Source organism: Lepisosteus platostomus, chromosome 5 (assembly GCF_059453375.1).
Source record: "Lepisosteus platostomus isolate fLepPlt1 chromosome 5, fLepPlt1.hap1, whole genome shotgun sequence".
Taxonomy (NCBI): Eukaryota; Metazoa; Chordata; class Actinopteri; order Semionotiformes; family Lepisosteidae; genus Lepisosteus; species Lepisosteus platostomus.
In genome coordinates, this window is record NC_142615.1 from 51,068,980 (window position 1) to 51,095,850 (window position 26,871).

General features: G+C 51.4%; 1 protein-coding gene, 1 long non-coding RNA gene, 2 other non-coding genes and 2 pseudogenes across 4 annotated transcripts; 4 read left to right on the forward strand and 2 right to left on the reverse strand.

The window, feature by feature from the left end:
* The first annotated feature begins 995 nt into the window (after positions 1 to 995).
* Positions 996 to 1,114, forward strand: LOC148668892 (5S ribosomal RNA; annotated as a pseudogene).
* A 537-nt stretch (positions 1,115 to 1,651) lies between these two features.
* Positions 1,652 to 1,760, forward strand: LOC148668893 (5S ribosomal RNA; annotated as a pseudogene).
* Positions 1,761 to 6,092: 4,332 nt separating this feature from the next.
* LOC148668894 (uncharacterized) lies at positions 6,093 to 12,575 on the reverse strand. The gene is made up of 7 exons (XM_088632618.1): positions 12,049 to 12,575; positions 11,433 to 11,502; positions 9,848 to 9,916; positions 9,341 to 9,433; positions 7,472 to 8,902; positions 6,965 to 7,125; positions 6,093 to 6,836 (listed from the first exon to the last, which is right to left on the reverse strand). Exons 2-5 carry the CDS (start codon positions 11,496 to 11,498, stop codon positions 8,525 to 8,527), a joined length of 606 nt encoding a protein of 201 aa, XP_088488744.1. The 5' UTR covers positions 11,499 to 11,502; positions 12,049 to 12,575; the 3' UTR covers positions 6,093 to 6,836; positions 6,965 to 7,125; positions 7,472 to 8,524.
* Positions 12,576 to 22,283: 9,708 nt separating this feature from the next.
* On the forward strand, positions 22,284 to 22,356 carry trnaf-gaa (transfer RNA phenylalanine (anticodon GAA)). Its single transcript has one exon. It is a non-coding gene; the product is annotated as a tRNA-Phe (tRNA).
* A 109-nt stretch (positions 22,357 to 22,465) lies between these two features.
* trnav-aac (transfer RNA valine (anticodon AAC)) lies at positions 22,466 to 22,538 on the forward strand. Its single transcript has one exon. It is a non-coding gene; the product is annotated as a tRNA-Val (tRNA).
* Positions 22,539 to 23,870: 1,332 nt separating this feature from the next.
* On the reverse strand, positions 23,871 to 25,626 carry LOC148668897 (uncharacterized). The gene is made up of 3 exons (XR_015937011.1): positions 25,348 to 25,626; positions 24,582 to 24,852; positions 23,871 to 24,176 (listed from the first exon to the last, which is right to left on the reverse strand). It is a non-coding gene; the product is annotated as an uncharacterized LOC148668897 (long non-coding RNA).
* Positions 25,627 to 26,871: the final 1,245 nt, after the last annotated feature.

Consider the following 26,871-nt stretch of genomic DNA (forward strand, 5'->3'; position numbering starts at 1 on the left):
TGTTGTCTTTATGAAATTCATGTATTTTAAACGTTTAATTAAGAAGAAAAAAACTTACAGAAAGATACTAAGCTGATCACGAGATAGAAAGATTACCCGTTTTTCGCGCATAAAAAGTGGCTATTAACTGGGTGAACTGTTATTAACTGGAGTCAACTGGGTGAAAACACATAATATGAACATGAAACAAAACAAAAAATAAAAATAAGATACAATCTACAGACATTAAAACCGGTGTCATGGAAATATAACTATCAAGGAAGCCACAAGAGAGTTCTCACCTGAGTAAGGTCTTTATTTCAATATTGCAATATTGGGAGCCCTGCTGCCACTTCGCAAAGTGCAACCAGAGACTCAATTTGTTACAAGCAGTACAGGGTTTTCATAAGACGTTGCGCTGTAAAAAAGCTCAGCGCTTTGTCCCTTCTAAAACTTCCCCTATCCCTAAGAGAAAACAGATTACATCAAAAAGCGAAAGAAGAAGCAATAGATATGTTATTGAAAGCTTATCAGTTAGTTTCAGCTAATTCTAACGACCCAGACAGCATATATTGTTTTGGTACATTGTCTTCTAAAGTAACCTAAACAGTGTACTTTGTTGACGCACTGTTTTCTAAAATTCTGCACGTACTTAAGCACAGCAATTACATCCTTGAAATATATTATCTAAAAGCCCCAATATATTTTTTTGCAAAGCTCTCTACATTTTAAGAATCAATTTACTTATTAGATTTCCAGATTTAGAGCTCAGATGTCAAAGCACAGCAGCAGCTCTCCACAGCGATCCTCTATAGCGCCCTTTCTCCCGCAGCTCCATCATCATTGGAAGAAAGCAAGAGTGAAAGGCTGAAGTGAAATAGAGTGGGGACGAGGCAGTGAAGAGAGAGAACGTGGGAAAAAGAGAAAAACGCAAGGGAAAAAAAGCTCCGTCACCTCGTAAAAGAGGTGACGGAGCTGTCCTCTCAATAAGAAGGGTGCCAGCGAGCCTTGCTCTTGCTTATGGCCACACCCCCTTGAGCACGCCTGATCTTGTCTGATCTTGGAAGCTAAACAGGGATGGGCCTGCTTAGTACTTGGATGGGAGACCCCCTGGGAATACCAGGTGCTGTAAGCTTTTAAGCGCAGGAGGCGCCCTATCCCCGCTCGCTCGCTCATTCCCCTGTTCATACGTGCAGTGCGGCTTGTCCGTCTGTTTCTTTGTCAGCTTTGGCGAGACACGGGTACTTGTGTATTAGCGTGTGCGTTTTTTATTCTGATCATGAACAGTTTTACAAGTCCGCAAAGGATCGAGGAAAGGTTTATCGCCAGCTGAAAAGAGACACAGCGCTTCGGCTGTGGAGACTTGTTCGGCTGGCGTTCGGAGAGTCGCGTTTTTCAGAATTGTATTGAGATCGTTTTCCACAGAGCTCAGATGTCAAAGCACAGCAGCAGCACTCCACAGCGATCCTCTATAGCGCCCTTTCTCCCGCAGCTCCGTCCTCATTGGAAGGAAGCAAGAGTGAAAGGCTGAAGTGAAATAGAGCGGGGACGAAGGCAGTGAAGAGAGAGAACGTGGGAAGAAGAGAAAAACGCAAGGGAAAAAAAGCAGCGTCGTAAAAGAGGTGACAGAGCTGTCCTCTCAATAAGAAGGGTGCCAGCGAGACTTGCTCTCGCTTATGGCCACACCCCCTTGAGCACGCCTGATCTCGGAAGCTAAACAGGGATGGGCCTGGTTAGTACTTGGATGGGAGACCGCCTGGGAATACCAGGTGCTGTAAGCTTTTAAGCGCAGGAGGCGCCCTACCCCCGCTCGCTCGCTCATTCCCCTGTTCACACGTGCAGTGCGGCTTGTCCGTCTGTTTATTTGTCAGCTTTGGCGAGACACGGGTGCTTGTGTATTAGCGTGAGCGTTTTTTATTCTGATCATGAACAGTTTTACAAGTCCGCAAAGGATCGAGGAAAGGTTTATCGCCAGCTGAAAAGAGACACAGCGCTTCGGCTGTGGAGACTTTATTAATAAGGCCCCTCAGTAGTTGAGATCTCTGTTATACCCATCTAGAAACATGCAATCAGCATGTTATTGCTGAAGCAATAGTCACAACATTATTCCACACCTGGGTGAGAGGCGGGTTATGATGACAGTCATGCTTTCTACACCTTATACTGAGCTCAGAAATGGACCAAGCGGACATCTCACGAGCAGATCCCTCCGCGTATAAGAAAGGCAACTTGTCTCAGCAAAAATACAAAAAGGCAAAAACCCCACACTTGGAATGCAAACGTACCCTAAAAAGGAAACATGGTTTTAAAACCAACTTGATTTTCCCCTGGAGAAACCTTTTTATGGACACACATCGCATCTATTACACATGTAGAACTAAATATAAAGCTAAAACTTAATATAAGAAGTCATGACATATCACACATGACGAAGTCTGGTCCAGAATAAACAGTTTACATTGACCCACCTTTATTTACCCTGGTCACTCACTTCTATTAACTGTTTAACTGGGTAACAAATTAATATTTGTTTCAATTTGGGATCTACACCTGGGAGCCCTGAAATGTTGGCCAGAGGGGAGAAGCTGATATTCAGACGTGAGAATATATTAAAAAAAAGGATCTGATGTTGTTTTTCACCTGTCTAATCAAAGCTTGTTCAAAAATTATCAGATTTTAGGACACACGAGTTTATAATCATACTCATTCCACTTTTTAACCCCGTATATATGCACAATATGAAACGTATATACACTAAATCTCACGTGTGACTCCCATAATATACATTTCTTTACGAAAATTAGGAACACTTACTACAATTATCAACCCCCCATGACGAGGCAATATTTCATACCTTTGTTTCTTTGTGGGTTCAAAGTTCTGTCCTGTCGTTTCACACGTAATGTTTTGGTAGTTATCTCAATTTTCCTTTGCAATTATCTCCAAGATCATCATCAACTTTTTGTAAAACGCTATGCACAACTGATATTTAAAGAAAGTCCTGTACCAAAACATCTTCGTAGGGAAAGACAACTTTTTTTTCCTTACGTTAGTCGCTACACGGTTACTCAGAAAATCCATTCACCGCCTTTAAAAAAAAGTTTCGTTTTTTATTGTGGTTCACTGACATTTCTGTCACAATTCTGAGGGACCCCAAATAAAATTCACTTGCCGGTATAAAGACGCCGGCGAGGATAAGACAGGTATCGAGCCACCTGCGTATCTAGCGGACGTTTAAAATAAAAAAAATGGCGTGTAATGTTGCGAAGGGCTACTGTTTTTTTTATAGTTTGTCGATTGTAAGGGACGTGGGCCGCGACAGAAATACTGGACGGGGTGGGAAAAGGTTTATTGATGGTTTATTGTACCGCAACGGTCACAATTGACTCACCAGCAAAGATGGCGCCGAGGCCACATCGACTCCCTCCCGCCCTGCCTCGCACCGAAGCTCGAGCTGCGGAGCGCGACGCCAAACCGCCGGTCCACGGGCGCGGGCGCCGGACATAGACGTCATAAACCCTTCCGAGGCGCAGGAATTATAGATCACTGTAGTTTCTTCTGGACCCGGGTTAGGGACAGTGTGCCCTCCGTGAGAGTCTTCTGAGGAAGCCAGTGTCTCATGGGTGTCCAGGCTTGGTACCATCTGTCCATCACAGGACACACAGACACACACACTCACACACCCTGGACAGGACACCAGTCCATCACAGGACACACACTCACTCACTCACACACCCTGGACAGGACACCAGTCCATCACAGAACATACACACACCCTAGATAGGACACCAGTCCATCACAGGACACACACACACTCACACACCCTGGACAGGACACCAGTCACTCACAGGACACACACACACACTCACACACCCTGAACAGGAACCAGTCCCTCACAGGACACACACACAGAACCTGGATAGGACACCAGTCCCTCACAGGACACTCAGACACACACACTCACACACCCTGGACAGGAACCAGTCCATCACATGACAAAAACACACTCACTCACACACCCTGGACAGGACAGCAGTCCATCACAGGACACACACACTCACACACCCTGGACAGGACAGCACTCCATCACAGGACACACACACACCAGGGCCAGTTTTCCCAGAAGCCAATTAGCCCAAAAGCCTGTCTTTGGACCCGGAGAACACAGGGAGAACATGCAGACTCCACACAGACAGTCCCCCCCCCCCCGGGTCCAGACCCGAGCCCGGAGCCCCCCCGCGCTGAACCCCTCCGTACAGACGGCCGCACACAGCTCCGTTGTTCCCGATTCCCGAGGTGATCTGTTAAAAGAAGCCGGTGTGTTGCCTCCAGGTGACCTTTCCTACTGGAGTCAGGACAGGAGGCTCTTCTGTACACAGAAGGGGGTGGGGGTGGGGAACAAGCGGCCCAGCCCTGTGGTTGAAGCCGATACCCCGGCTTCTCTCCAGACACAGCTGGGTGAGCTCCTCCAGTCAGTACAGGGGGCTCTACTGTACACAGAGGGTGGCAGGGGTGTGGAACAACTCCTTTTTTTTTATTTTGGAGGCCAAAGAGGACAAAAAAGGAAACGTCTGGAGGTGGATCGATGGTTATCTCTGCGGTTGTTCTGATGTTCTGGAAAAAAAAAAAAAAACGGCTCGCTTGCCCGGTCGTGTAGTGTTTCCACACCCCACGCAAATCAACTTCTCTTCGCCCCCGGGGGTTCGTCGCCCGCCGCACCCCTCTCACGTGATAGGGGCTTCCCCCGGCTGTGACGTACTTACCCTACCCCCTTCTCCGCCAACGTCATACCGAAGGTCGCGCTTCGGGCCGCGGCGATGTTGACGGACTGTCTTGTAGCGTGAGAAGGGTTTAAATTTCGACTTAAGGAGTTGGCCATCGTTATATTTCGCGAGGTAACATACGGGGGGAAAAAGAACATTTATATTTATCAACCTACTAGTAATACTGGGTGGATGTCACGTTCCCCAAAGTTCAGTGCCTCTCTCTAATAAAGTAGAAACGCGACGTTAAACTCCGTTCGAAACGGGAGAAATCACCAGGACACGATACAACTGACGTCCGGAAAAGAAAAAAGGACTCCTATTCCCATTTGTAATGACCCCGTCGTGTTTTTCCCGGTGTGCGCTTATCTTTCGGAGACCGTTTCTCTCTGGTGTTGTTTTGCTGTTAGAATAAATGCCGAAGTGACCCTTCTGTGTGGAGTCTGCGTGTTCTCTCCAGCGGGTCGTTTCCTCCACCGCAGGGGCTGGTCGAACCGGGGTCTCCCAATCGTCACAGAAGTGTGTGTCGTTCTGGGTGGTGGTGGGGGGGTGCATCGGGGATACTGCGCCCCGAGGGGGTGACCTCTCACCTTACTCCGGACGAAGGGAGAAGACCTGTACCTTCACAAGTCCGGGTTGTGAAAACTTCTTCTGGCAGTTCAAAACGTTACGAAGGGACTACAGCGCTACCCTGTTTTCCATTTGTATCGTGTATTATTAGACAGTCATAAGTATCTGTACTGATCACAGAGTCCCCCTCTCACTGCCAGGACTGAAGCCCAGTGCAGCACGAATAATAATAATAATTAATAAGTCTGGACTCTCCACTCAGAGCTCCTCCCAGGTCAGGGGGATCCCCTCCAGCCCCCCCAGTGTGCAGCCCCTACCTGGATGATGCTCCAGTCCGCTCAGCACACAGCAGCTCTCAGTGGGGAGGAGAGCAGAGGGATGGAGCCAGTTCAGAGAGGGGGGTGATAAGGAGGCCATGATGGGTCAAGACCAGGGAGGGAATCAGGCCAGGATACTGGGGTAACACCCCTACTCTTCTCCAGAAACACCCCGGGATTGTTAATGAGCACAGAGAGTCATGACCTCGGTTTTACGTCTCATCCGAAGGACGGCGCCTGTTTACAGTCCAGTGTCCCCCGTCACTATACTGGGGCATCAGGACCCACACAGACCGCAGGGTGAGAGCGCCCCCTGCTGGCCCCACTCACACCTCTCCCAGCAGCAACCTTAGGGGGGGGGGGGAGGGAAAAAAACAAAAGCTAAACAGATTTTTTTAAAAAAAAATTTATTGATGCTTAACAGTCCAGTCTGGGGCCCCTCAGCTTCAGTCCAGACCAGTCTGGGGCCCCTCAGCTTCAGTCCAGCACAGTCTGGGGTCCCTCAGCTTCGGTCCAGCACAGACTGGGGTCCCTCAGCTTCGGTCCAGTCTGGGGTCCCTCAGCTTCGGTCCAGCACAGACTGGGGTCCCTCAGCTTTGGTCCAGACTGGGGTCCCTAAGCTTCGGTCCAGCACAGTCTGGGGTCCCTCAGCTTCGGTACAGCACAGCCTGAGGTCCCTCAGCTTTGGTCCAGTCCAGTCTGGGGCCTCTCAGCTCCAGTCTAGTCCAGTCTGGGGCCCCTCAGCTCCTGTCCAGTCCAGTCTGGTGTCCCTCAGCTCCAGTGCTGTCCAGTCTGGGGTCCCTCAGCTTCGGTCCAGCACAGTCTGGTGTCCCTCAGCTTCGGCCCAGCACAGACTGGGGTCCCTCAGCTTCGGTCCAGCATAGACTGGGGTCCCTCAGCTTCGGTCCAGCACAGTCTGGGGTCTCTCAGCTTCAGTCCAGACTGGGGTCCCTCAGCTTCGGTCCAGCACAGTCTGGTGTCCCTCAGCTCCTGTCCAGTCCAGTCTGGGGTCCCTCAGCTTGGGTCCAGCACAGTCTGGGGTCCCTCAGCTTCGGTCCAGTCTGGTGTCTCTCAGCTCCGGTCCAGTCCAGTGTGGTGTCCCTAGGCTGCAGTCCAGTCGTCTGGTGTCCCTCAGCTCCGGTCCAGTCCAATTCAGTCCAGTCCAGTCCAGTCTAGATCTTAGCAGGCACAGAACCAGGAAAGGAACCTGGAAAGAATATTGTTATTGCAGGTGTGAGGGACACAGACACAGACGTCACCATGACATCAAACAGCAAGAGGAGACTCCTCCTTGAATCACAGACACGACCGGGCGGCGCCCCCCTGTCTGCTCACCTGCACCTCCTCTTCCTCTTCTTGTCCTTCCCGGCAGCCTGCTCCTCCTCTCCCTCGCTCTTCCTCTCCTGAGCTAGGGTCTCCGCCGCCCCCATCGGCTCGTCCTGATCTTCTGTCTCCACTGACACGCAGCTCAGGGACTTCAAAAAGACGCATCGGCGCTTCCGAAGCAGAGACAGGAGAGTCACGTTAAGAGTCGGACTGGACACTCCAGTACATGAACACTGCACTGAGAGAGAGAGGGGTTGATACAGACACACTGACTGGACACTCCAGGACAGAGAGGAGGAGAGAGACACACTGAGGACAGAGAGGAGGAGGAGAGAGACACTGACAGACAGGGCTGAAAGAGAGAGAGACAGAGAGGCAGGGACAGGCAGACAGCAGGCCGAGAGAGACACTGACAGACAGGGCTGAAAGAGAGAGAGACACTGAGACCCAGGGACAGACAAGACGGCAAAACTCCACCACAGACAGGACAGGGGGCAGGGTGGGACCAGCACTGACCTCCTTCCTCTCTCCTGCCGGAAGAGCTGTCTCCACCTCCTCTTCCTCCTGCAAGTCAAGAGACAGGCTGAGAGAGTGACGGGCTGGCGGGACATCGGCGAACAGAGCTGAAGGCAGAGAGCAGAGGAGACAGGCCCAGCTGGGACAACGCAGGACAGACAGAGAGACAGACAGGGAGACACACGGAGAGACACAGGGAGAGAGACCCAGCTGGGACAACGCAGGACAGACAGAGAGCAGGGAGACACACGGAGAGACACAGGGAGTCAGGCCCAGCTGGGACAACGCAGGACAGACAGAGAGCAGGGAGACACAAGGAGAGACACAGGGAGAGAGACCCATTTGGGATAACGCAGGACAGACAGAGAGCAGGGAGACACACGGAGAGAGAGAGGAGGGAGGGAGACACAGCTGGGACAACGCAGGACAGACAGAGAGACAGGCAGGGAGACACACGGAGAGACACAGGGAGAGAGACCCAGCTGGGACAACGCAGGACAGACAGAGAGCAGGGAGACACACGGAGAGACACAGGGAGACAGGCCCAGCTGGGACAACGCAGGACAGACAGAGAGCAGGGAGACACACGGAGAGACACAGGGAGAGAGACCCAGCTGGGACAACGCAGGACAGACAGAGAGCAGGGAGACACACGGAGAGACACAGGGAGACAGGCCCAGCTGGGACAACGCAGGACAGACAGAGAGCAGGGAGACACAAGGAGAGACACAGGGAGAGAGACCCAGCTGGGACAACGCAGGACAGACAGAGAGCAGGGAGACATGGAGAGACTCAGACAGAAGGACAGAAAGACAGAAAGAGAGAAGTACAGACGGACAAAAAGACAGAAAAAAGGATAGATGGACTGATGGACAGAAAGGCAGAGAAAAGGACAGAAAGACAGATGGACAGATGGACAGAGAAAAGAACAGACGGACAGAGGGACAGATGGACAGAGGGACAGATGGACTGAAGGATAGACGGACAGAAGGACAGATGGACAGACAGACGGACAGACGGACAGACTCTGCCCCACTTGTCTCGACAAACATCTCAGCCTCTCTCCTTGCCCTCCGCACTGGGGAGCCCCAGGCGGGGCCTGGCGGGGCCGGGCGGGCGATGGGGGGCAGGACGGGCGGGGGCAGGGGCAGGGGCACCGCCCCGGGCAGCAGGGGGGGCTCGAGGGGCATGGCGGGGATTAAGGGGGGGCAGCGGGGCGGGGCGGGCAGGGGCCTGAGGGGGCCGGAGGGGGGGGCCGGGGGCGGGGAGCGGAGGGGGCTCTCGGGCGAGGAGGGGGGGGGAAACCAAGCGGAACGAGCTGGGCGAGCCCGAGCGCGACGAGCCGGGCGACCCCGGGAGCTCCAGCTGCAGCTCGGCCGCCCTCTCCAGCTTCTGGACGAGCTCGGGGAAACACGAAGACACCACGGGATTCTGTCCAGCGGGGAGAGAGGGAGACACAACGCAGGGGGGATGAGGAGCAGAGACTACGCCTGGACAGGTGAGTGTGTACAGTGTGTCCAGTAAGAGTCTGGACAGGTGAGTGTGGACAGTGTGTCCAATAAGAGCCCAGACAGGTGAGTGTGGACAGTGTGTCCAATAAGAGCCCAGACAGGTGAGTGTGGACAGTGTGTCCAGTGAGAGTCTGGACAGGTGGGTGTGTACAGTGTGTCCAATAAGAGCCCAGACAGGTGAGTGTGGACAGTGTGTCCAGTGAGAGTCTGGACAGGTGGTTCTGTACAGTGTGTCCAGTAAGAGTCTGGACAGGTGGGTGTGTACAGTGTGTCCAGTAAGAGTCCGGACAGGCGAGTGTGTCCAGTGTGTCCAGAAAGAGTGTGGACAGGTGTGTCCAACAGTAAGAAGCTGTCTTACCCTGTAACCTAGCTCAGGGGTGTTAGGGGGTGCTCTGTCTCCTCCCCAGATCTCACCTTCAGCTCTGGTGAAATGACGGACCACTAGGAGACGCTGAAAACGAGGACACAAGACAGAGGTTAGGTCCACAGAGCTCACTCAATCACTACAGCAAGCAGAGACCTCTCGGCCATCAGGACTGTGGGGGTCAGAGTGGGGAGCTGTAGGGTATCGGGAGTTTAGGGGTCAGTGTGGGGAGCTGTAGGGTATCGGGAGTTTAGGGGTCAGTGGGGGGAGCTGTAGGGTATCGGGAGTTTAGGGGTCAGTGTGGGGAGCTGTAGGGTATCGGGAGTTTAGGGGTCAGTGTGGGGAGCTGTAGGGTATCGGGAGTTTAGGGGTCAGTGGGGGGAGCTGTAGGGTATCGGGAGTTTAGGGGTCAGTGGGGGAGCTGTAGGGTAGATGTGGGGCACCGGGCCCACCACAGGGCGGCCGGTCCAGTCTCGCGGAAGGCGACCCGGTCAGACTTACGGAAAAGCACCGGGACTTGGGCCGGGATCTCTCCCGCTGCCAGTCCGGGTTCGGCCTGACCGGTGTGACCTGTGAAGACGCCAAACAGCCCATCTCCGAGACAGCTCTGACCAAATAGTCCAGCCCAGTCGTGTCGAGACTAGGGGCCTTGAGCAGTCTCTACAGTGTGTCCAGTGAGAGTGTGGACAGGTGAGTGTGTACAGTGTGTTAAGTAAGAGTCTGGACAGGTGAGTGTGGACAGTGTGTCCAGTGAGAGTGTGGACAGGTGAGTGTGGACAGTGTGTCCAGTAAGAGTCTGGACCGTGTGTCCAGTAAGAGTGTGGACAGGCGAGTGTGTACAGTGTGTCCAGTAAGAGTGTGGACAGTGTGTCCAGTAAGAGTGTGGACAGGTGAGTGTGGACAGTGTGTCCAGTAAGAGTCTGGACAGGTGAGTGTGTACAGTGTATCCAGTAAGAGTCTGGACAGGTGAGTCTCTACAGTGTGTCCAGTAAGAGTCTGGACAGGTGAGTCTCTACAGTGTGTCCAGTAAGAGTCTGGAAAGTGTGTCCAGTGAGAGTCTGGACAGGTGAGTGTGTACAGTGTGTCCAGTGAGAGTCTGGACAGGCGAGTGTGTACAGTGTGTCCAGTAAGAGTCTGGACAGTGTGTCCAGTAAGAGTGTGGACAGGCGAGTGTGTACAGTGTGTCCAGTAAGAGTCTGGACAGTGTGTCCAGTAAGAGTGTGGACAGGTGAGTCTCTACAGTGTGTCCAGTGAGAGTGTGGACAGGTGAGTCTCTACAGTGTGTCCAGTGAGAGTGTGGACAGGTGAGTGTGTACAGTGTGTCCAGTAAGAGTCTGGACAGGTGAGTGTGTACAGTGTGTCCAGTAAGAGTCTGGACAGGTGAGTCTCTACAGTGTGTCCAGTGAAAGTCTGGACAGGTGAGTGTGTACAGTGTGTCCAGTGAGAGTCTGGACAGGCGAGTGTGTACAGTGTGTCCAGTAAGAGTCTGGACAGTGTGTCCAGTAAGAGTGTGGACAGGCGAGTGTGTACAGTGTGTCCAGTAAGAGTCTGGACAGTGTGTCCAGTAAGAGTGTGGACAGGTGAGTCTCTACAGTGTGTCCAGTGAGAGTGTGGACATGTGAGTGTGTACAGTGTGTTCAGTAAGAGTCTGGACAGGTGAGTGTGTACAATGTGTCCAGTAAGAGTCTGGACAGGTGAGTCTCTACAGTGTGTCCAGTGAAAGTCTGGACAGATGAGTCTTTACAGTGTGTTCAGGAAGAGTCTGGGACGTCCAGAGGCAATCTGTGCTCTCAGAAGGCCATAATGGACCTGCAGCTTGGTGTTCCTCGGACCCGCGACCCTGTCTCTTGAGCCGAGGCGTGTCCTCAGTCAAGATCACCACTGGAAGTGTCTCTCCTCGTCTGGAGGTGTTACCGTGAGACCTGGTCTGTCAAGCGCTTTGCGCTGCTATGTGTGTGAAAGGTGCTCTATCAGTGAAGTTTATTATTATTATTATAATACAGCGAGCGCTGCTGGGGGCGGAGAGGCCAGTTGGAGGAGGGCTGGACGCTGGACGCTGGACGGCGGGCGGGAGGGGTGGACTTACGACGCCTCGCTGGGCCCGGGTCCTGCTGCGACCGCGCACGGCCGTGCGGCATCTCTGTCGGTCCATCGTCCTGCCGAGACAAGCAGAGTCACAGAGGGGAGGGGAGGGGGCGGAGCCACACAGCTGGGCGACTTGTTCCCTACCCCCGCCCCCCTCTGTGTACAGTAGAGCCTCCTGTCCTGACTGGAGGAGCTCACCCAGCTGTGTCTGGAGAGGAGCCAGGGTATCAGCTTTGTTCCACACTCCCGCTACTCTCTGTGTACAGTAGAGCCTCCTGTCCTGACTGGAGGAGCTCACCCAGCTGTGTCTGGAGAGAAGCCAGGGTATCGGCTTTGTTCCCCACCCCCGCCCCCCTCTGTGTACAGTAGACCCTCCTGTCCTGACTGGAGGAGCTCACCCAGCTGTGTCTGGAGAGAAGCCAGGGTATCGGCTTCAACCACAGGGCTGGGCAGCTTGTTCCCCACCCCCACCACTCTCTGTGTAGAGGTGCACCTCCTCTCAATATCTTTTTACAGCACGATCACACCCATCAGAGTGGAGTAACGGGAAAAAAACAACAACTTATTTCTCAACTTATTTTGTTATTTCTCGACAGCGGCATTTTTAACTGACTTACCGATTTCACAGGGATTCTTCAGAGTGAATCTGAAGCTGAAACTATTATTTGTTTGAAGTCGAAGTAACCCGCGAATCTTTTTTGGAAGAAACACGTGTTTAGAAAGCGCTATATAGTCCTTTCCTCCTCCTCTCCCTTCACTCCTCTGAGCTCACGGGGCTCCGGCGTCGCCCCCCGCTAGATTCCGCCGCTCTGTGACGTCAGGCGGCTCATTGTGACGCCCCCGTGATGTCGCCCCCGACGCGCTCACGGCTCGGCCGCGAAACAAAAATGGCCGATATTTTTCGCGGTTGTTTTTTTTTTAGGTGGACATTTTATTTTTCCAACTCTCAGCGGCCAGCCGGGTGTCCCTGTACGACCCCGGTAGTCGCCACCTCGGACAGGCAGGGGAAACGGGTCCAGCTTTTTCCGGCCCAAGGGTTACAAAAGCTGCACTTGAATTTAAAGACAAAATCACGTCGAGGGCGCATTCAGCACCCCCACGTCCAACACGGGTTTCCGTGGGGTTTGGTTCAGTGAAATTAGCACCCCCCCCGACCCCCAAGTCAAAGAAAGACCAACCTCCACCCCCCTCTAGCGGCCAAGGGTGGAAATTTCGGGCCACGCCACGTCCAAAAAACACAGGTTCCCCCCCCCCGTCCTGCGGGGAAAAGAGACGGCATTTTCTTTTCCGAGCGCTGCGTGGGACCTCACAACCCCCCCCCCAAAAAAAACAGGCTTCGGAGACGAGGAAAACCAGGCACGTCGACCTCTCTACAACACCACACGGCCGTTTCTGTTTCAGACCGTGGTAAAAAAATAAATACAATTTCGCCCCTCACCGACCGCCGCGCAAAAAAACACAACTTCACGCTACAGAAACGGCCTGTGTGAGGGGGGACACGGGAAAAAAATAAAACCTGCGTGTTTTCGGCAGAGTAAGCTCAGCGGGGAAACTCCCTGAATCTCGGGGTTGCTTCTTGAACCCCAAAAACGACCTTTTTTCTCTCTCTCGTTTTCTTGGTGTCTGGGACGTTCACAAACTCCGCCGCGTCGGTGCGATTCCCAGGGGGACTTGAACATAACCCCCCCCCCCCCCCGTGGAGCCAGAGCGCCCCCGTGTGGCCGAGAGGACCACCACCCGCAGGGCTGAGCTTTTACTGCCGTGTCCCGCTTTCACTCTGGCGATGAAGGAGGGAATCAAGGAGGAGAATTAATATTGTGATCCACCAGTCCATCACAGGACACACACACACCCTGGACAGGACACCAGTCCTTCACAGGACACACACACTCACACACCCTGGACAGGACAGCAGTCCATCACAGGACACACACACACTCACACACCCTGGACAGGACAGCAGTCCATCACAGGACACACACACTCACACACCCTGGACAGGACAGCAGTCCATCACAGGACACACACACACTCACACACCCTGGACAGGACACCAGTCCATCACAGGATGTTCAGTGCCTCTCTCTAATAAAGTAGAAACAAGACATTAAACTCCGTTCAAAACGGGAGAAATCACCAGGACACCATACACCTTGCTCCGGACGATGGGAGAAGACCTGTACCTTCACGAGTCCGGGTTGTGAAAACTTCTTCTGGCAGTTCAAAACGTTTCGAAGGGACTACAGCGCTACCCTGTTTTCCATTTCTATCGTGTATTATTATACAGTCATAAGTGTCTGTACTGATCACAGAGTCCCCCTCTCACTGCCAGGACTGAAGCCCAGTGCAGCACGAATAATAATAATAATTAATAAGTCTGGACTCTCCACTCAGAGCTCCTCCCAGGTCAGGGGGATCCCCTCCAGCCCCCCCAGTGTGCAGCCCCTACCTGGATGATGCTCCAGTCCGCTCAGCACACAGCAGCTCTCAGTGGGGAGGAGAGCAGAGGGATGGAGCCAGTTCAGAGAGGGGGGTGATAAGGAGGCCATGATGGGTCAAGACCAGGGGGGGAATCAGGCCAGGATACTGGGGTAACACCCCTACTCTTCTCCAGAAACACCCCGGGATTGTTAACGAGCACAGAGAGTCAGGACCTTGGTTTGACGTCTCATCCGAAGGACGGCGCCTGTTTACAGTCCAGTGTCCCCCGTCACTATACTGGGGCATCAGGACCCACACAGACTGCAGGGTGAGAGCGCCCCCTGCTGGCCCCACTCACACCTCTCCCAGCAGCAACTTTGGGGGGGGGGGAGGGAAAAAACCAAAAGCTAAACAGATTTTTTTAAAAAATTTTTTATTGATGCTTAACAAAAGAACAAAAATTACAAGTTTCAGTCCAGACTGGGGTCTGGGGTCCCTCAGCTTCAGTCCAGTCCAGAATGGGGCCCCTCAGCTTCGGTCCAGCACAGACTGGGGTCCCTCAGCTTCAGTCCAGACTGGGGTCCCTCAGCTTCAGTCCAGCACAGTCTGGGGTCCCTCAGCTCCAGTCCAGTCCAGTCTGGTGTCTCTCAGCTCCGGTGCAGTCCAGTCTGGTGTCTCTCAGCTCCGGTCCAGTCCAGTCTGGTGTCCCTAGGCTCCAGTCCAGTCCAGTCTGGCGTCCCTCAGCTTCAGTGCAGTCCAGTCTGGCGTCCCTCAGCTCCAGTCCATTCCAGTCTAGTCCAGTCCAGATCTTAGCTGGCACAGAACCAGGAAAGGAACCTGGAAAGAATATTGTTATTGCAGGTGTGAGGGACACAGACACAGACGTCACCATGACATCAAACAGCAAGAGGAGACTCCTCCTTGAATCACAGACACGACCAAGCGGCGCCCCCCTGTCTGCTCACCTGCACCTCCTCTTCCTCTTCTTGTCCTTCCCGGCAGCCTGCTCCTCCTCTCCCTCGCTCTTCCTCTCCTGACCCACGGTCTCCGCCGCCTCCATCGGCTCGTCCTGATCATCTGTCTCCACCGACACACAGCTCAGGGCAGCAGAGACAGGAGAGTCACGTTAAGAGTCGGACTGGACACTCCAGGACATGAACACTGCACTGAGAGAGAGAGAGGGGTTGATACAGACACACTGACTGGACACTCCAGTACATGAACACTGCACTGAGAGAGAGAGGGGTTCATACAGACACACTGACTGGACACTGACTGGACACTGGACAGGAGTAAAGAGAGGATCAGAGCATTACCCACCTTATTTTTCTTCTGTCTCACAGGAGGTGGTGATTGGACCTCCTCCAGCTGGAGTCCGAGGAGGGAGAGAGGGGGCAGGAGAGGGACAGCACAGGGAGAGAAAGAGAGAGACAGGTGAGTCAAGTGTCCCAAGAGTACAGAGACTCTGCTGAAATCACACTCGCAGTGAGTGACACTGACACTAACCAGCCTCAGGACAGCAGTGCTAGAGCACCACAACCCAGACTCAACCACATCACAGCACAGATCAAACAGCAATATCTCACACACTGGGACACACACACACAAACACAACATAAACTGGAATGCTACAGAACCTTAAATAGACAATACACACTAGCTGAATATTTGACCAAAATAAAAAATAACAAACAGAAACAGACCCTGACGAATTACAGGCTCAGTGACCACAACCTGGCCATAGAAACTGGGCGACACAGGCAGACCTGGCTGCCCAGAGAGGACAGGCTGTGCTCCCACTGCCAGCGGGGAGAAATAGAGACAGAGGTGCACTTCCTACTGCACTGTGACAGATACTCTGGGATTAGAGAAACATTCTTCCCGAAATTCAGAAATCTAATCCCAGAGTTCCCACACCTGCCAGAATCACAACGGGTCCCAATCCTACTGGGAGAGGGAGGAGGGAACTCAGTTGATCTGGGAGCCCAGTATGTGATCTCCTGTCACAGCCTGAGGAACAGTGAGTCTGTCTCCCAATAATGCTCCAGCCGCCTACAGTATATGTCAATATTTTATAATATGTCTTTGTTGTAAATGTCTGTAACATGTCTGCTTTACGCAGAGAGTGGCGGGGGTTGGATGTCAAGGCCTGACGATACCGCATTACGCAGAGAGTGGAGGGGTGGGATGTCAGGGCCTGACGACACTGCTTTATGCAGAGAATGGAGGGGTGGGTGTCAGGGCCATACGACACTTCTTTATTCAGAGAGTGGAGGGGGTGGGATGTCAGGGCTAGATGACACTGCTTTACACAGAGAGTGGAGAGGTGGGTGTCAAGGCTATACGACAGTGCTTTACACAGAGAGTTGTGGGGCTAGGATGTCAGGGCCATATGACACTGCTTTACACAGAGAGTGGTGGGGGTGGGATGTCAGGGCTTGACGACACTGCTTTATGCAGAGAGTGGAGGGGTGGGATGTCAGGGCTATACGACAGTGCTTTCGGCAGAGAGTGGTGGGGGTGTGATGTCAGGGCCATACGACACTTCTTTACGCAGGGAGTGGCAGGGGTGGGATGTCAGGGCCTGACGATGCTACTTTACACAGTTAGTGGTGGGGGTGTGATGTCAGGGCCATACGACAGTGCTTTACACAGAGAGTGGCGGGGGAGGGATGTCAGGGCTTGACAACACTGCTTTATGTAGAGAGTGGAGGGGAGGGTTTCAGGGCCATAAGACACTGCTTTATGCAGAGAGTGGAGGGATTGGTGTCAGGGCCATATGACACTACTTTACACAGAGAGTGGCGGGGGTGGAATGTCAGGGCCTGACGACACTGCTTTATTCAAAGAGTGGAGGGGTGGGTGTCAGGGCTATACGACAGTGCTTAATGCAGAGAGTGGAGGGTTGGGTGTCAGGGCTATACGACAGTGCTTTCCGCAGAGAGTGGTGGGGGTGTGATGTCAGGGCCATACGACACTTCTTTACGCAGGGAGTGGCAGGGGTGGGATGTCAGGGCCTGACGATACTTATTTACGCAGAGAGTGGCAGGGGTGGGATGTCAGGGCCTGAAGATACTGCTTTTCGCAGAGAGCGGAGGAGGTGGGATTCGACCTCTCAGTGGGGCCAGCAGGGGGCACTCACCCTGCAGTCTGTGTGGGTCTTAATGCCCCAGTGTAGTGACGGGGGACACGATCTGGCCCACCAGCGACGAGCAGGTTACCAGATCTAGACAAAGGGGGCAACTCTTAGTCGTATGAGCTTAGTCTCACATCGCAGCGATTAAAAAAACAAAACAAACATATTATGTCTGTTACTAGCGACTTTTTTTTCCTACATTGAAAGTCTCTTTCCCGGGTGATTTTCTAGCGCGACTGGGGCTCTTCATTTCTCCTCGGTGTCTCATCGCGGGCGGATTTGAAACAGACCACAGAAGGTGGTCACACACTATATTATTATTGAGAGACAGGCTCACTGTCTGTACCTCAGGCTGGGACAGGAGATCCCACACTGTATTATTATTATTTAGAGACAGGCTCATTGTCTGTTCCTCAGAGTTGGACAGGAGATCCCACACTGAATTATTATTATAGAGAGACAGGCTCACTGTATGTTCCCCAGGCTGGGTCAGGAGCTCACACAGTATTATTATAATTATTGAGAGACAGTCTCACTGTCTGTTCCTCAGTCTGGGACAGGAGATCACACACTGTATTATTATTATTGAGAGACAGGCTCACTGTCTGTTCCCCAGGCTGGGACAGGAGATAACACTGTATTATTATTGAGAGACAAACTCACTGTCTGTTCCCCAGGCTGGGACAGGAGATCCCACACTGTATTATTATAATTATTTAGAGACAGACTCACTGTCTTTTCCTCGGTCTGGGACAGATGGTCACACACAGTATTATTATTGAGACAGGCTCAATGTCTGTTCCTCAATCTGGGACAGTAGATCACATTGTATTATTATTATTAATATTATTGAGAGTCTGGTACACTGTTCCCAAGGCTGGGACAGGAGATCCCAAACTGTATTATTATTATTTTGAGACAGGCTCACTGTTTGTTCCTCAGGCTGGGACAGGAGATCACACACTGTATTATAATTATTGAGAGAGAGGCTCACTGTCTGTTCATCAGACTGGGACAGGAGATCCCACACTGAATTATTACTATTGAGAGACAGGCTTACTCTCTGTTCCTCAGGCGGAGACAGGACATCACATACTGTATTATTATTGATTGACAGGCTTATTGTTCCTCAGGCTGGGGCAGGAGATCAGACACTGTATTATTATTATAGTGAGACAGGCTCACTGTATATTCCCCAGGCTGGGACAGGAGGTCATACATTATATTATTATTATAGAGAGACAGGCTCACTGTATGTTCCACAAGCTGAGACAGGAATTCACACTGTATTATTATTATTATTGAAAGACAGACTCACTGTCTTTTCCTCAGTCTGGGACAGTTGGTCACATACTGTATTATTATTATTGAGAGACAGGCTCACTGTTCCTCATGCTGGGACAGTAGATCACACTGTATTATTATTACTGAGAGTCTGGCTCACTGTTCCCTAGGCTGGGACAGGAGATCACACACTGTATTATTATTATTGAGAGACAGGCTTACTCTCTGTTCCACAGGCTGAGACAGGACATCACATATTGTATTATTATTATTGACAGATAGGCTGACTGTCTGTTCCTCAGAATGGGACAGGAGATCACACATTGTATTATTATTATTGAGAGACAGGCTCACTGTCTGTTCCTCAGGCTGGGACAGAGGATCACACACTGTATTATTATTGAGAGACAGGCTCACTGTCTGTTCCTCAGGCTGGGACAGGAGATCACACATTGGCTTGTTATTAAGAGGCAGGCTCACTGTCTGTTCCTCAGAATGGGACAGGAGATCACACATTGTATTATTATTATTGAGACACAGGCTCACTCTCTGTTCCTCAGGCTGGGACAGGAGATCACACATTGGCTTGTTATTAAGAGGCAGGCTCACTGTCTGTTCCTCAGGCTGGGACAGGAGATCACACGCTGTATTATTATTATTGAGAGACAGGCTCATTGTCTGTTTCTCAGGCTGGGACAGGAGATCACACACTGTATTATTATTATTGACAGATAGGCTCACTGTGTCTTCGCTTGGGCTTGAACAGGAGATAACACACTGGATTATTATTATTGAGAGAGGCTCACAGTCTGTTCCTCAGGCTGGGACAGGAAATCACACACTCTATTATTATTATTGAGAGACAGGCTCACTGTCTGTTCCTCAGGCTAGGGTAGGATATCACACACTGTATTATTAGTATTGAGAGAAAGCCTCAGTGTTCCCCAGGCTGGGACAGGAGATCACACATTGTATTTTTATTATTGAGAGACAGGCTCACTGTTCCTCAGGCTGGGACAGGAGTTCAAACTGTATTATTACTATTATTGAGAGACAAGCTCACTGTTCCCCAGGCTGGGACAGGAGGCGCAATGATTATTGAGAGACAGGCTCACTGTCTGTTCCTCAGGCTGGGACAGGAGATCACAAACTGTATTATTATTATAGAGAGATCTGCTCTTTCCTGACTGTTCCTTAGGCTGGGACAGCAGATCATAATCTGCTTTATTATTATTGAGAGACTGGCTCACTCCTGTCTGTTCCTCAGGTTGGGAAAGGAGATCACACACTGTATTATTATTACTGAGAGACGGGCTCACTGTCTGTTCCTCTGACTGGGGCAGGAAATGACACACTGTATAATTAGTATTGAGAGACAGGCTCAGTGTTCCCCAGGCTGAGACAGGAGATCACACACTGTATTATTATTATTGAGTATCTGGTTCACTGTTCCCCAGGCTGGGACAGGAAATCACACACTGTATTATTATTATTGAGAGACAGCCTCAGTGTTCCCCAGGCTTGGACAGGAGATCACACACTGTATTATTATTATTGAGATACAGACTCACTGTCTGTTCCTCCTGCTGGGACTGGAGATCACACACTGTTCTATTATTACTGAGGGACATGCTCACTGTTTGTTCTTCAGACTGGGACAGGACATTCCACACTAGGTTATCATTATTGAGAGACAGGCTCGCTGTCTGTTCCTCAGGCTAGTACAGGAGATCACGCACTGTATTATTATTATTTAGATACAGGCTCACTGTGTGTTCCTCAGGCTGGGACAGTAGATCACACACTGTATTATTATTGAGAGACAGGCTCACTGTCTGTTCCTCTTGCTGGGGCAGGGAATCACACACTGTATTATTAGTATTATTAAGAGACAGGCTCACTGTCTGCTCCACAGGCTGGGACAGGATATCACACACTGTTGTAGTGTTGTCTCACGAGGCACCAGTTCTGTAGGGGTTTGGGCATTTACTGGGACAATTATTTTTGTGGCAGTACATCACAAAATTGATTATTTTAATGGTCTTAGAATCCAACCATGCGACATAACTCAAACAACGCACACACAGGTACTAATACACGAGGATACATTTGTTAATATATAGAATATGCATGCAAACCTAACAGATCTTATCGTATGGGTTATCAGAATACAAAAGATATAAATTCATTCAGTTACAAAGAGTTACACATATCAAGAGGACATAAGTTCAGTATATCATTCATTTAGACCATTTCGTAATTGAACTTGTTTACAACTTCTACATGAGATACTCAAAACAAGTACATAACCCTTAGGAATTAAATTGATATCAACTGGTTGGGAGCAGTAATGCAATAAGGTTGAATACTTACTGCCGGGGGGTCCCTTTTCTCACCGTTTCCGTAGTGCAGCGGTTATCACGTTCACCTCACACGCGAAAGGTCCCCGGTTCGAAACTGGGCGGAAGCAGACTTCTTTTGTCGCCACGCGACCTATACTAATGAGGAAGACATCGCTCTCTCCGACCCCCGGTATCTTGTCCCGACCCACCGTGCTGGAAGGCGACGTGTGCTGTGTTTACGGAGCAGAAATGACAACCGAGGAGCCGAGAGATCATTTCAGCATTTCGCGTCTGAACGGAAAACACAAACGACCAACTCGGAATGACTTGCCTTTGACGCTTATCAAAGCGTTCTTTGTGCATCGAACAGACACACTCACCTCTTAGTGTGGCGGGATCTGCACAGTGCATGTCTCAGCGCTCCCTGCTTTCAATTCAATGTGCTTCCTGATGTCGAGTCGTGTGCCGTGCGTAGGCTCTGAAAGCGAGAGCAATGAAAAGGTGCACGACGCTGTGAAAGAAAACAGAGAAGTAAAAGGCAGTCCTTTCTCTAAGGAGGTGAAAGAAAAGCTACTCCTCGTCAGGGAATCGAACCCCAGTCTCCCACGTGACAGGTGGGGATACTTGCCACTATACTAACGAGGAAGACATCGCACACTCCGACCCACGGCATCGTGTTCCGACCCAGCGTGCTGGAAGGCGATGCGTGCTGTGATTCCTTTACAGAGCAGAAATGACAACCGAGGAGACGAGAGATCATTTCAGCATTTCGCGTCTGAACGGAAAACACAAACGACCAACTCGGAATGACTTGCCTTTGACGCTTTTCAAAGCCTTCTTTGTGGACGACGACTGCGCCGCCTAGCAGATACAAATGGGTTGTACAACTTTGAACTAGCAAATGGAAGAGGGCTAAGCCCCCTCTCTTTTAGCCGAGGTTCGATCTGTCTCCCAGAATCACCAGGGCGCACGCACACACACACCCGTGCCGTTGAAGTGTTCTGCTTCATTTCTAAGGGCAATTCAACATTCACTCCTACCCCGAGTGCAGAAAAGACAGCATCCACAGCAACAACAGCTCAGGTCTCTGCACAGGAGCTAAGCTGCCCCCATCTCCTCTGCTCTGCGGTTCCTGCGGAGTGGAGTCCTGCCTGGAGCCGTGTTTGCAGGCGGCAGCTCCCCGCGCCCTGTCTGTGCGTCGTGTCCAAGAGCTCCTGGGAGGAAGAGAGAGCCCTCCCACTCGGGGGCTTTTCCACGGTCTGTGTGAGGAGGGGCGGGTGTGTCCAGTAGCTTATCGAGCGGAAGCCTGGGGCGGCGGAGAGCTGTGATCGTGCAGACCTTGAGGTGTCACCTCTTTGTCTGCTTTCCCGCCCCCCCTCCGCCCAAGCTCTGCTCCAAAGTAGCCCGGCAACCCCTCACACCTGCACGTGTCACAACCTAAGGTGTGGTCATGAGACACCCATGGGGTGTCGTTCTGTTCTTGCTAATTGTTTCCTGCCCGTCGCAGGCAGGAATCCATGCGAGGAAGATGCGCTGGACAGAGCTCAGAGGGCGCAGCTGGGTGGCTTTCCTTCTGAGTGACGTTCCTGCAACACTCTCCCGCTACTCTTGGTGCGCTCATGCCGCAACCGAGGAAGGCTGGAGCAGGTGGCTGTGTGCTCTCTGCACCGCCGAAATAGCTCAGCTGGGAGAGCGTTAGACTGAAGCTCTAAAGGTCCCTGGTTCGATCCCGGGTTTCGGCATTTTGTTTCATCGCGCCCTTTGTTCCTCTCTCCAGCGCCCCCTGCCTAAAGTGACGCGTCCCTTTCTCAGCCCGAAACGCAAGCGAGACACCAGCAGTGGTCCCTGCAGGTTTCCGTAGTGTAGCGGCTATCACGTTCGCCTAACACGCGAAAGGTCCCCGGTTCGAGACCGGGTGGAAACAGCCTTGTTTTGCACGCTCCTGTACTTCACAGAGGTCTTGAGCGACTGGTCATTTGTTCTCAATGTATTTCCGGTGCCTTCGTGCACTCTTGTACCAAACGCACGTTCCTTCTGTACGCGGAGCCGATCATTTGCAATTGGGCTGTGCCGACAGACCAGGACGAGCTCTGTCGGCTCAAAAGCAGCGCAGGACCTGCAAGAACAACAAAAAGATTAGCATCCAGCGGGGGCCTCTTAGTGAGCCCAAGATCTCATCAAGAATTGGCTCCAGCAACAGGGCTGGGCGCATTGTTCCATTCTCCGACCACTCTCGGTGTAAACAAGTCCCTCCTGGTCTCTGCTTGAATTGCACTTTCCTGCGTTTGCTTTGATGTAACTGGCTTCCCCTGCATGGGCGAATGTGAAGAAGATCCTTAGTAAGTCATTGAAGAAAACCGAGAAGAGGTCGGAGTGGCCTCTGTCGTTCATCAACGATCCAGTCAGGCAGTACTCCTCTGTAAAGCGCCGTTCGTTCACATCGATTGGCTTTTTTTTGCCTTAATTCGTGCAAGTAGTAAAAGCAGACGCCCCTATTCTGCCGTGACCCGGATTGTTGCGGCCACAACACAAAGTACTGACCACTATACGATCACGGCGAGTTACCAAGTTACATGTGGCAGGACGGAAAAGGCTGTGCTCTCTTTGTGTGACATAATTCGGAAAAGTCCTGACATTGTATTTCAACTGAGCCCCAGTATACATCGACCCTTCGACACTCTGAGTGACAACTCTCTTGCGTGTTTTCTCATATTTATGTAGTTTGCTTGGTGGCGCAGTTGTCGTGCACAAAGAACGCTTTGAAAAGCGTCAAAAGCAAGTCATTCCAAGTTGGTCGTTTGTGTTTTCCGTTCAGACGCGAAATGCTGAAATGATCTCTTGGCTCCTCGGTTGTTATTTCTGCTACATAGAGGAATCACAGCACGCGTGTTAAAAGAAGACTGTGATATTTGGTGTGTCTTGGATTAGACGAGATTAAAGAGTGAGTAGTTTTGTTTTTATATTTCTGTGATGTTATGGGACCAATGAAGAATGTGGCATTCAGACTAATGTGGAGTATTTGTTTCCTTAGGGAAATTGCCACTGCCGTATACTGGGGCATTAGGACCCACACAGACTGCAGGGTGAGCGCCCCCTGCTGGCCACACTAACACCTCTCCCAGCAGTACCTCAGCTTTCCCAGGAGGTCTCCCATCCAAGTACTGACCAGTTGCGAGTTGCAAGGTGATATGGCTACTGGCTATCCAGCCTGCGTACTTTAAAAATCTTAAAATCTTTTTTAAAAATCTGTGGCCGGCAGAGGAATCCTACTCCTTTGGGCCCCTGAGCAAGGCCCTTAACCCCAACTGCTCCAGGGGTGCTGTACAATGGCTGACCCTGCACTCTGACCCCCAGCTTCTCTCCCTGTCTGTGTGTCTCATGGAGAGCAAGCTGGGGTCTGTGAAAAGACTTTGTGAAGACAGTGGTAAAAATGGCACACAGCACAGCTTCTTCTGGTGCAAGATGACTACAGCCCCTGCTGCCATCACACAGAGAAGTGCCAGAATCACCCTGATATGCAGTCTGGAATCCAGGTGGTTAGAGTTCAGACATGCGGCATAATCTGTTATAGAGACAAGAAAAGTTTCAGACGTTACCTGCTGCATAACAAAAATAATGTGACTCTGTTATCACCCTAGTGTGTGATACAGTATAATACACACTGATCTGCTCCAGACTCACCTGTGTGTGATACAGTATAATACACACTGATCTGCTCCAGACTCACCCCAGTGTGTGATACAGTATAATACACACTGATCTGCTCCAGACTCACCCGTGTGTGATATAGTATAATACACACTGATCTGCTCCTGTATCACCCCTGTATGTGATACAGTATAATACACACTGATCTGCTCCAGACTCACCCCAGTGTGTGATACAGTATAATACACACTGATCTGCTCCACTCTCACCCCCGTGTGTGATATAGTATAACACACACTGATCTGCTCCAGACACTTACCCCAGCTCAGCGTGACGCTGTGGTTGGAGCTGTGATGAGTGACAGTACAGCTGTATTCCTCGATCTTACTCTCTCAGATCTCTACACTCTTCCTCAGCTGTCTCCATTGGGTCTGAGCCCACTGGACCACACGTCCTCTCCCTCGGTCTCTCCAGGCCTGGACAAACTGACCTCTATGACTCTAGGACTGAAGCCCCAGTGACCAGACAGGACAGGGAACAGCTCTGTGTGTCTCCCAGATGCTCGGAAGAGACAAACACCTGAGGAGAGACTGAGAGGGAGACCGGAAGCAATGTAAACACACTGAGAATTAGTGTGGACACTGTGCAAGGTGAGGCGACATCGCTGCACAGACAAAATATTGTGTGGCTCCTTTCTGCAAACCTTTACAACCAAAACATGTCAGTATTAGACAATTATACAAATCAAACACATTTTCTCTTTGTCTGTTCCTCAGGCTAAGAAAGGAGATCACAGTAGAACTGGAGCACTGCAGACACGTCCTATTCACACAGGATCACACAAGCTTCACATTCACACAGACACAGACACACACTCACACACGAGCCAATTTCCCATAAGCCAATTTACCCACCAGCAAGTGGGAGGAAACCCACACAAACATGAGGTGAACATGCAAACTCCACACAGACAGCACCCCAGAAACTGCACTGTGCCACCCACTCCTCTGCACATGGGGGAACTTCTTGTGTAGAGCTTCTAGGTGCATTTGTCTCATATTGTATCTGATATCTCTCTGTCTCACCTTTGTGTGGTTTTTGTGTTTCTTTCTGTACTGCAGGAATCTCTTCAGTGTTTCCATACAGTCAGTCTCCAGGAAGAATCTGGTATACTGGTTTTTAATCTTGTTCTGGTTCCAGTCCCTTTGAGTGCCCTCTGCCTCCAGGGAACTTGCTCTCCAGGTCATGTTGTCCACCTCAAAGGACAGGAAGTCTTGTCCATTGAAGCTGTAGTGATCAAACAGAGCCACACTCCCATCATCCTCCAGTCTACAGCCTTGCCACCTCTGGAGCGCATCTGGAGAGAGAGACCGAGGACACTGACACAGACAGAGAGACCAGGGACAGTGACACACACACACAGAGACTGGGGACAGTGACACACATAGAGAGACCGGGGACACTGACACACACAAAGAGACCGGGGACAGTGACATCCATTTTCTAACAGCTGTATCCAGTCCAGGGTCACAGGGGGGAGCTGGAGTCTATCCCAGCAAGCAACAGGCACAAGGCAGGGTTCACCCTGGACAGGACAGCAGTCCATCACAGGACACGCACACACACACCCTAGACAGGGCACCAGTCCATCACAGGACACACACACTCACACACCCTGGACAGGACACCAGTCCATCACAGGACACACACATACACACACCCTGGACAGGGCACCAGTCCATCACAGGACACACACACACCCTGGACGGGGCACCAGTCCATCACAGGACATACACACACACCCTAGACAGGGCACCAGTCCATCACAGGACACACACACTCACACACCCTGGACAGGACACCAGTCCATCACAGGACACACACATACACACACACACCCTGGACAGGGCACCAGTCCATCACAGGACACACACATACACACACACACACCCTGGACAGGGCACCATTCCATCACAGGACACACACACACCCTGGACGGAGCACCAGTCCATCACAGGACACACACATATACACACACACCAAGAAGTCAATTAACCCCCCAGCCTGTCTCTGGACTGGGAGGAAACTGGAGCACCAGGAGGAAACCCCCACAAACACAGTTCAGAACCCCACACAGACAGCACCCCAGGTTCTGAACTGATCCCAGGGCAGGAATAACAACCACTGAGCCTCCCCCAGACATCTATACCTTTTATTTGTACGGAAAGTATTATATAGAGACATGTAAATATCACTTCTCGAACCTGTTGTTTCCAGCTTCCTGTAAAGTCGTGTGGAAAGTTATTTATTTCTGATACGAAGTAGGAGTGAAACTCCGAAGTAATGAAGACAGAAGTCGGTTCAACGACAAAAGGAGTCAGGTGCCTCTGAAGTCCGCCTACGCGTCAGAAACTGGTGCGCGTTTATGCCCTGGGCCGTTGTCATTGTTTTATTCGGTTATGCAGTTTAAAATATTTTTAAGTTAAAGAGAGCTCTCTACTTCCGTCTCTGAACAGGTTTACGATGATGATACACGAGTTTCCTTGTTCTCTGACTGGCCATGCGGCGGCCATGTGACGAGGAAACGGGAGAGAGCAGGACGAAAATGA